The sequence below is a fragment of the Nanorana parkeri genome, unplaced genomic scaffold, assembly GCF_000935625.1.
Source record: "Nanorana parkeri isolate BGI_ZX_2015 unplaced genomic scaffold, ASM93562v1 scaffold254, whole genome shotgun sequence".
Lineage (NCBI taxonomy): Eukaryota > Metazoa > Chordata > Amphibia > Anura > Dicroglossidae > Nanorana > Nanorana parkeri.
The window spans coordinates 1,451,421-1,461,571 of NW_017306522.1; the positions used below are offsets into that span (position 1 = coordinate 1,451,421).

The 10,151-nt window shown below is 44.8% G+C and overlaps 1 protein-coding gene across 1 annotated transcript in view; it reads right to left on the reverse strand.

Moving 5' to 3' along the window:
* Positions 1-2,296: 2,296 nt before the first annotated feature.
* The window catches only part of MED17 (mediator complex subunit 17), a 25,501-nt gene continuing 17,646 nt past the window's right edge, over positions 2,297-10,151 (reverse strand). The window contains exons 8-12 of the mRNA XM_018556812.1: positions 9,864-10,048; positions 8,805-8,942; positions 6,283-6,400; positions 5,118-5,277; positions 2,297-2,606 (exon numbers count right to left, since the gene is read on the reverse strand). Of these exons, the coding sequence (XP_018412314.1) occupies positions 2,401-2,606; positions 5,118-5,277; positions 6,283-6,400; positions 8,805-8,942; positions 9,864-10,048 (807 nt within the window). The 3' untranslated portion in view covers positions 2,297-2,400. The remainder of the gene's footprint in view (positions 2,607-5,117; positions 5,278-6,282; positions 6,401-8,804; positions 8,943-9,863; positions 10,049-10,151) is intronic.

Genomic DNA, 10,151 nt, shown 5'->3' on the forward strand with positions numbered 1-10,151 from the left:
CGGTGAAAATTAAAAAATATGCCAGAAACCAGTTATGGGGCTTTTAAACTATCACGAAGAGACCTCATTCAATATAAAAAGACAAAAGGGAAGTTATCAAAACTGGAGCAGCTGTGCATGGCAACCAATCAGCTTCACTCTTTCATTTTCAAATCTTTAACTGAACAAACTGAAGAGAGAAGCTGATTGGTTAATATGGGCAGCTGCTGTAGATACTGTCTGCTCGTTTGAATACATTCTCCCCCTATATTTATTAAATAACAATGTTAAAAATAACAACCGGCCTGAGCAGAGGAGGTAGCATGCGGGGACGCTAGGCACCCGCAAAGAGAGAGAACAATTCCCCGCCGTTCATCCTGATAAAAGGATCATCTACACATACCATCATTATACAGTAGTAGAGCCATTGGACCAAATACAATAGCCCTGTAAGGTTGGCTGGCTCAGACCCACAACAGACCTTTTCCAATGAAAAGCATTGGGTCTGATAAATTCAGTATTGGTCAGCGAATGAGGCATTGATCATTCCCCTAAGGGGTGTATTGAGGCTCTGTGTTGTCCCCCCTTCCCCACCACCAGCAAGCTGAACTGTGCACCCGGGGTTGACAACCAGTTAGTATTTGCTCCATATGCCAGAAAACTTACCTGTGCTTCCTAAGGAAGCATAAAAGTCAAACGTAAGGAACCGCAAGTGGATCACAATACATCTATAAATGACAGATATGAAATGAAAAGGTTTTGTGTCTATGAGGAACCATAAACTGTAGAAATGAGGATAGCGGCTCATGAGTACGGAACATAATTGTCTTCATAAAATCAGTACATATTGCATAAAGTGTTTTCATATATTTTGTCTTTTTATATCAAATATGAGCCAAGGGTTCCCAGCAGGACATTGCCTTTGCTGGCTTGCCGTCTCCCCATAGTGCATGCTGGTGCCATCTCTTCCCCAGATAAGTGACACACACGCAGCCGGCCATTCACATGATGTAAAAGAAAACCGGATACATCAGACCAGGCCACCTTCTTCCATTGCTCTGTGGTCCAGGTCTGATGCTCACATGCTCATTGTAGGCACTTTTGACGGTGGACATGGGTCAGCATGGGCACCCTGGCTGGTTTTCCAGCTACGCAGCCCCATACACAACAAACTGTGATGCACTGTGTGTTCAGAGTATATAGAGTAGATGCCTTGCTGAACTCCTTATCAGATGTCCCAAGAACCAGGGAAAGGTGCTAGTAATGACAGCGGATGGCTCCGCTGATTGCACTAGACGTATGAAAGATATCACCAGCACACTAGAAATCCTTAAAAGGATCACCAAGTGTTCATTTATTTATATATTCACGTCAAGAAAAACAAGTGCTTTCGGAGCCGCACAGGGTCCCTTCATCAATGCTAATCCTGATGAAGGGACCCTGTGCGGCTCCGAAAGCACTTGTTTTTCTTGACATGGTTCTGAATAAATGAACACTTGTGATCCTTTAGGGATGTTTGATGTGCTGGTGACATCTTTCATAGCAATGTGTTTTCAGACACCTTTCTACTGGAACCAGCAATTTGCGCTGCAGTAGCTGTTCACAGGCAAACTCTCGCTCCCCGCGTGCATGGCTGGAGTTCCATGTTAAAATGTCTCGGTCGGCAAAAATGTTAAAAGCAGCTATTGGAAGCAGCCACCTAGAGCTACCTGAAAACATATTTACACATCTTGTAGAGCACTTGTGAAGCCTTATGAATACCTTAATCATTTGTATGGTCAAGGGATTTGGCCAGCTCCCTTCCCCATCTCACTTCTGGTCAGAGGGACAATTCATCATAGAATGGTCTCAGGGTTAGTTCACACCATAAGCAGTGCGTTCCAGTCAGATTCTGGCCGGGAACGCACTGCCTCGCATTGCGGCCGACTCAGTTTTTTGCCAGGCAAGAGCAGGCGTGGCGGGCCATTGAAGTGAATGGCACCGTAGCCACGCCCTCCGGCCGCAATGCGATCGCCCGCACAGGATCACAAGGCACATTGTGCCTGCCGTGCGGTCCGGTGCAGTGTGATCAAAATAGTGCTTGTAGCATTTTGACCGGACCGCACTGCAGGCACAAATGTGCCTTGCGATCCAGTGCGGGTGATCGCATTGCGGCCAGCGGGCGTGGCTACGGTGCCATTCACTTCAATGGCCCACCCCCACCCGTGGCTGATCGAATACATAAAAGGCCAGCGCACAACTCTTACTGGACAGCAAGAGTTCATGACTGATGTGAAAAGGATCAGCATGCAAAAATTAAAATACAAAAAAACAACATTAGAAAAAAAAAAGGTTTGCATTTATTTAAAGGTAAACAATGCAGCTTTTGGTGGTTATAAATAAGTCCAATCATCCTCACTGAGGTCTATGTCTAGGAAGGTTCTAGCATGGTGTCAGGGCTGCCATTAACAATTCCATCTTATAGACAAAATTCCGGCCTTCCATTTTGTTCCACTGAATTTCTTTGAAAGGTCCACGCAGGTACTGCCACTTGTTATCCTGTAACGTGTCGCTCTTCGGGAGCTCCTTAGACTGACAGCGGGGAAACTGAACCATCACCTTGCAGCCGCTTTCAGGCCCGTTTCGCACTGAGGAGAGTACACAAAGCTGTCAGATTACACATATCCAATTGTATTTAAAAAGCACCCGTCAACCAAAAACAACCACAACAACACTACTGACCACTATTAAAGCCATTACTATAGTTTATTCTTATGCTAACATTTAAAACAAAAAACAAAAAAACCACACACGATCCCCTGTAATAGGGAAATCATGTGACCAGCTCATCACGGGATATGAGAGGGGCAAGGCTGCAGTGCTGAGCAGTTTTTACCTTTTCAATGAAGCCCCTCAATGTTAAGAGTTAACAATATCCATAACAAATAGTGACGGCAAAGCACTTATTTACACTGAAGCTCCCATGTAAATTCAGAGAAGACACGCAGTATTCAAATACTAATCATTATGGGATGCCTTTCACATGCTTTGCTATAGGCAGTGTGGAAATGCTCGTTTAGTAGACTCAGCACTAGATAAATGAGTGTCATCAGAACTGTCAGAACACTCCGGGTTTCCCCAGAGATAAGGCAGGCTGTGATCAGTTCCTGTCGTATTCTGTACAGGAACAGAATTCTGCCAGATAATTCTCAGCTCCGCGGCAGTCCTGTACCAGCCCCCGTCCACATAAACTAGACTTCTATCGGGGATACATTTCTGTACAATAACAAAGGAAACCAGCCAAGAACTCCATTTACAATTCTGCAGTGACAGGACATCAGAGGGACACATGAACTATGCACAACTATGTTGTCGCTTTATATGGTTAGGTTTGTTTTGATTGTTGTGAAATCTAGTCCTGTTTGGCTACAGGTAGGTAGGTAGGTAGGTAGGTCTAGTCTAGTTCTGTCCTAATGTGTGGAATAATTACACTTAGCTTTATACTGATGTTCCGATTGGCTACAATCATTTTGCTCTGATTAACTACAAGATATTTTGATTCTGTAAACTCTTCCAATTTCATTTATAGCGCGGGTCTCTCTGCGCCCTCTCTTCGGTGCCTGGAAGGTGGGCATTCTATGCAGGGAACGGCGTGCCGCAAGGTGAGATTCTTCTGCTTTGCAGCCGCCCTCTGCACAGCACACCCAGTGAGGTGTGTAAATGATCATTCTGCCCAGAGCGTGGCTTTAAGAACTCTGGGCAAAAATGATCTTGACCTTTGGAGTGGGGCTACCTGCCCCACTCCAAGCACTGCAAGGGTTAAGTGCTCATTTTTGCCAAGGAGTGAAAATCAAGTTATACTCACCCAAAGCTTGCAGCCGGCTAGCTCCTAGACCGCTCCCTTCAGCCAGTCCTGGAATGTCCCTCAGTAATACTCTGTAGTGGACATGATGACTCACAAGACCTTAGACTGCTGGAGTGGAGGGGGAGCGGGGCGAGTGAGTTTAACTGTTATTTTCGCTCCCAGTTGAAAACGAGCACTTAAATCCTTGCAGCGAGGGGGTAGTGCAACTGCAAAGGGTTAAGTACATTTTTGCCCGGTGTTGTTTATTAACTGAATCGTAAGCTATGGCTCCGCTCCACATTACAGGATTTATTTTTTCCTTGCCAACAAATAGGGTCATCAATGTTCACATAGGCTGTGCAAAGAGCGCTGCACGCTGAAGTAGCAGCCGCCTTTCACTTCATAGGTTATACCAACCAACCGGTCAAATCACTGAACTAGGACTTCTGATCGGCACCTATGAAATACCTCATTATGCTCTTACACACAATATTGTTACTTTTTGTTGTTGAAGGACTCCTTTGAACCTAACCCTAAAACAAGCCCTACTTCTAACACTAAAACACCAACCCAATGACGCCAACCAGTATCGAAACAGCACCACTATCCTAACCCTAAAAATGAGGGATGCATCAATACTAGTATCTGCACCCATACCAAGTATGTGGGCGAGTAGTTGTACTCGCCCTGATGCCTATCCCGATACCAGGAAGCCAGGCTGAGAGTCATTACACGCGGTCTGCCTTCCTGATTGCCCGGAAAGCTGGCACCATGCTCCCTCCTCACTTGGTGAAGAGGGAGCATGGAGCTGGCTTCCCGGTGGCGTGTAATGACTCGCTGCCCCGGCTTCCTGATTGGTCGGAAAGCTAGCCAATCAGGAAGCCAGGCGGCGAGTCATGACCCACCCCCTGGCTTCCTAATTGTCCAGAAAGCCAGCTCCATGCTTCCACATCACCTGAATGACAATTGAGCATGCCGCCCAGCTTCTTTAATGGGACTTCCGGTATCGTAATGGGGATTACCGGAAAAAAAATATCGGTACCCAATACCGAAAAACCGATATTCCATCCCTACTAAAAATAACTGATCTGACCCACAATTTATAATTTTATTTGGATGGATGGCTAATCAGCTACTGACTTCCTATCTGTCTGAAACATTTGTCTTCCCCAAAATCCATCCAAAGTTGTCAGCTATAAATAAAAACCAAAACAACTGCATAACAAATGTTTAAAACCTTGAACAAACCCTCTATATGTAAAGCATAGCTTGGTGTATTTACCATAAAAACAATAGACAGTGAACACTGACTTACCTGAAACAGAGTAATCTCCATTAGGAGAGGCCACGGTTATCGATGAAGCGTTGCCAATGCTCTCTACTGGCCCCAGGCCGACGTGGTTACTAAAGCTCAGCACATGCCAACCCATCACTTTGGCTAACTGCTGGACAGCAAGGACCTGGTGCTGAGACATCTGAAACAATAACAGGAGACCATGTTTTACATGTTACCTGCTCTCACATCTTCTACCTGTCATATTGCAGACATGTCCTACATCATTAAAGTCAGTTTGTAACCTGAACCAATTTGAATTAGAAACATTTTAGGCCATGGGAGTGTCTTTCAGTGCCTGCAAGTAACTGTGGGTCATCAGATCTAGCTGGACCTGGGTATTGAGATCTACTGGAGCACCTTGGGTCCTAGGCCTAAGCTGTACATGAAACATTGACTTCAGCTCAAGATTTTTATAATTCAAGATTAAGCCATGCCCCTCCGAGTGATCAAAGAGTTTCACTGAGACCGGTTTGAAGAGTAACAAGTACTTGCAGGCACCGCAATGTACTGCACTACCGCACCATTAATACCCCTAGAAGCCTCTTAAGCCAGGTCAGGTGCATTTTACGTTAACATGCAAGTATACCTTCACTAGATCCATAAAATGTGTTTTTCCACTTAGAATTGACTTTTCAGTCATAGAATTAATCCTAGATAATCTGAATGACTATTTACTGCATAACAAAAAATAAATAAAGATCAACTCCAGCTCTCTCCCTCCCCTTTAGGCACACTTAGATGTCCTTAGTCTGATCACATGACACCATGGGTCCTCTTCTGTCCTCCGGCTGTGGGTGCTCCTGAATGCCCAAGAGGGCAGGGCTACATAATGATGTGGTACTACTCTCTGCAGCCTTCTTCTGTGGCCTAAAGACATGGCCCTGGGCGGTGGTCCCTTGACAACCTAGGCTCACAGGAAGTGGGTTGAATGACGCTGGGCAACATTTAACCCAGAAAGGGACCGCTGCTGCACGGCAGAATAGCAGGTTTGTGGGCAACCGCACCAGATAGGGAGTGGGTGTTGCAGCGTGCTATGCTTTGTTTATTTAAGCAATGGCGGGGTTATTTCTTTTTTGGGTATTGAAGGAAGCTGGAGTTGGGCTTAAACCATGACTATCCCACATCACTGATACACAAGCAGCACCTGTGAGAGGAGGAAGTCTTGCAGCTCTTGTTCCTGATGAGACAACGTGATGACCCTCCCATCTCGGTGTACAACCTTGATCTGATCCACTCCAATATTCAGCTGCAACTGAATGGACCTTGAGAAGAAAAAACATTGAAAAGGAAATGAACTGGTGGAATGACACCGACTGACATATATGACCGATTACGTAATATAGATACATGGCAACAGATTGTGGGAAGCTTTTACTTCCTGGACATACGTCTGACTCAGTAAGATCAACGGGAAGCGTATAGCGTGCTTTGCAGCGTTTTTACAGAAAGTTTCATTTACTACATTCCAGCAAGCTCGGTTTTCCTTTTTTTTTATTATTGCGTTAATAAAAGTTTCTAGATTAGTCACTCAATTGGTCAATTCAACCTCTGACTTTGCTTAGTGCATTGCAATCAGTCAACGGACTCATACAAAAGCAGTAAAACAAAACTACTGAGCGGCACTGCACAGGAAGTAGCAGAGCTTCAGTGTATAATAAGCAAACATTGCTGCTCCCTTGTGCATCCTCAGTGAAAGTACATATTATATTATACACAAGGTGGTTAAAGCAGGAGGCCCCCTCACTCATTATGAACTGCACATGAACCACTTATGGCACATAAACCACCTTTAATGATAGTTTAGTGCCAAATTAGTCTCTATATAACTGCATGCTAATGTGCCTCTTTGCCTTCTCCTTATAACCCACACAGACATCAGTGGCCTGCTTTTTCTGCTGCTTGTCACAAACAGATCTCGCATGTGCAGTACGAGATCTGGCGGTAGTTACGGTTTACATGTCCCCATGGCTATGGCAATGAAAGCGGCACAACGCTACCTGCACCCACATTGCCGAGCCATAGCATTGCATAAGCAATAACAAAACGCACGCACAAGGGTAGCCCTTTTCACAAGCTCTCATATATGGAAAGCACTGACAATGTATGCCTTCCCAGGGGGCAACTCTGAAACCTTGGCTACGTCACCAGTGCCTAAGAAGAACCAGAGGGGGAATACAATAAATGTAAATCAAAACATTTTTACTTTAACAAATGACTGTCTGATAATTTGATATCAGCACGCAGAGCTGCATACTGATAGTTATTTCTAGTGAAAAGGGGAAAATGTCCGCTTTAAAACATCAGGGCGATCTTTTTAACATCGCCATGTAAAGATCTGTGACTTTTTAGAGGTCGGGAAATTCTCTAAAATAACTTGACTGTGATGGCTATTTACAGAGAGATAAATATTAAATCTGAAGCTGGACTAAAGACAGCTGGGAAAAATCTCAGCAATTCCACACTCAGGGCCTAGTTCACACCAGATGCAGTGCGTTCCGGCCCGATTCTGACCAGAACGTATTGCCTCGCATTGCGGCCGGCATACTTTTTTGTGGAGCAGGAGGGGGCGTGGCGGGCCATTGAAGTGAATGGCGCAGTAGCCACGCCCTACAGCCGCACAGGATCGCAAGGCACGTTATGCCTGCGGTCCGGTCCAATCAAAATGCTGCAAGCACCATTTTGATCGCACCGGACCGGGCCACGGGCATAATGTGCCTTGCGATCCCGTGCGGCCGGAGGGCGTGGCTACTGCGCAATTCACTTCAATGGCCCGCCACGCCCCCTCCTGCTCCACAAAAAAGTGAGCTGGCCACAATGCGAGGCAGTGCGTTCCGGCCAGAATCGGGCCGGAACGCGCTGCATCTGGTGTGAACAGTCCCTTAAGAATGAATCCAAATACTGTGTTCGGTTCCTTCCCAATCTAAAGGGGAAGGTCATTCTGCTCACACAAGAACTCAATCGCAGCCTCTTATGAGAGCAAACTGTACTCTGTATCGGACATTTCACACTTAAGTGACAAGGGCTACAACATTATAGGGAAGCCAACCGGCACCAGATCATCCACAAGGAAACCCAAGCAGAAGCCTAGAGAACAGTGGATGTCCAGGCGGCCCAGCAACAACCTTCAGCTCCTATAGTAAACCAGGGAGGTAGTACAATTGGTCAGAGTTGTGCAAAGTCTCTGTTGTTTCAGAATGAACGATGCATTTGGAGACAGTTGGTGCCTGATGAAGCGGACTATGCCAAATGGGGGGTCACTTCTCTGTCTATCGCAATTCTTATCAATGTCAATGAAAAAGATACCCATTGGCTAGAGAAACAGCAACTGACATTGGTTGTAACCCTTCCATACTTTGCTGAAAGAAAAAGACGTTTGGGCTGGAGTACTTTAACAAACTGCTGATGCTGTGTGAAGCTCTCAGCCCAGCATACGGGGGGTGTTCTGTTAGCAGCTTTCAGTATCCAGTGGCAAGGCCGTCAGCAAATAGGTCCACTCATAATTGGCGCATTCAGTGAATTATGTCAGGATTCAATCAGTCGTCTGACTCAGGTTTCCAAGCTTTTGTTGGCTCCCTGGGGAAATGTGGGCAGCATTGCAATCCATTCGTAAAAGGGCGTCTGAACTGCAGTTTATTGTTACAATTAAACAGAAGACAAAACACTCACTTGCAGATCTGTTCATAACCTTGAGATGTGATCAGAACTTTCACACTGGACTCGTACACATCGTTGATACTTGACCAGTGAGCTTGAATCTGGGGGTCCTCAATCCTGCTGGCCAGGCTGTCGATGGTGCGTGCCGCTCTGGAATAACAAAAAGGTAGTTACTGCACTCAGGAATCAATAAATGCATTAAAGAAATAGTCACTGAACTGCAGGATACAGCAACTGTTAATTTACATAAACCGCACAGACCCACAAATTGAACTACTTTCTAAAATGAAGTATTTTGATTAATAGTTTTTATGAGAATTTTATGAAAAAAAAAAAAAATCATAAACAAAACTATGTTTAGTGGCTGCAGTTGTATCATTGCATGTTCTCACAAGGTTTTTAAAAAAACACCCGATTCCCACACTGGGGGGTGTATTACACAATTCGCAGAGCCATTTGTGCTGCAAAATTGCATGTACATTCGATCCGTGCAAATTAATGGTATTCGCACATTTTCTTTCCAGGTTGAACGTAATATCAGGAAAATGCTGCGTTATGGTCACTAGATGGAGCCGGAGAGCGCAGGAAAGAATTATTTCTATGCTCCAGAGAGTTATTCTCTTATTTCCTCTCCTCTGAACAGGAAGTGAAGATAAACCTCCCCAATAGGACAAAGATAGTGAAAAAGAAAAAACAGACAAAAGGTTTTAATCATTCTCTATTATCTAAAAAAAACACCAGAAACAAATAAATAAAAACAATGTCTCTAAGGGATTTTTTTGGCTCTTCTCTGGATCAACTGCGGGGAGAAAAGTTCTGCGTACGGAGGTTTGCCACGGGACGGGGGTTTGCCCAAAAAAAAAAAAAAAAAAAAAAGTTCATTTCTTCCGATTGATCTTGATGGACCCGGGTCTTTCTTTAATCAATGTAACTACATCGCTAGATACACTTTAAAAGGCTTTTTACCTAAGATTAACCGATTAATCGAACTTAATAATCGGCTAACTAATCGATTTTGAAAATAATCGTTAGCTGCAGCTCTACCTGCTACGTATTAGTGTAACCACTAACCTGCGTCTGAGGAAAATGTGTTTGGCTTGCTTGATAATCTTCTCCAGCAGTCCCTCGCTCTGCTGCATGACGGTCAAATCGTTCTTATCGAAAGCTTGGGGACCGGCGAGACGCATTCTCTTGTGTCCAAATGGAGCGCTCGCCGGATGTGGCATCACGATATTACTTAAGGTTTGCTTGTGAAACTGAAAGATTGAACAAAATCAAAATCGTATTCATGCCGCCTTCATTTACCGGCCGTCAAAATATGTAATGACGCGCTAAATACAAGTAGGAAGATTGCAGGCA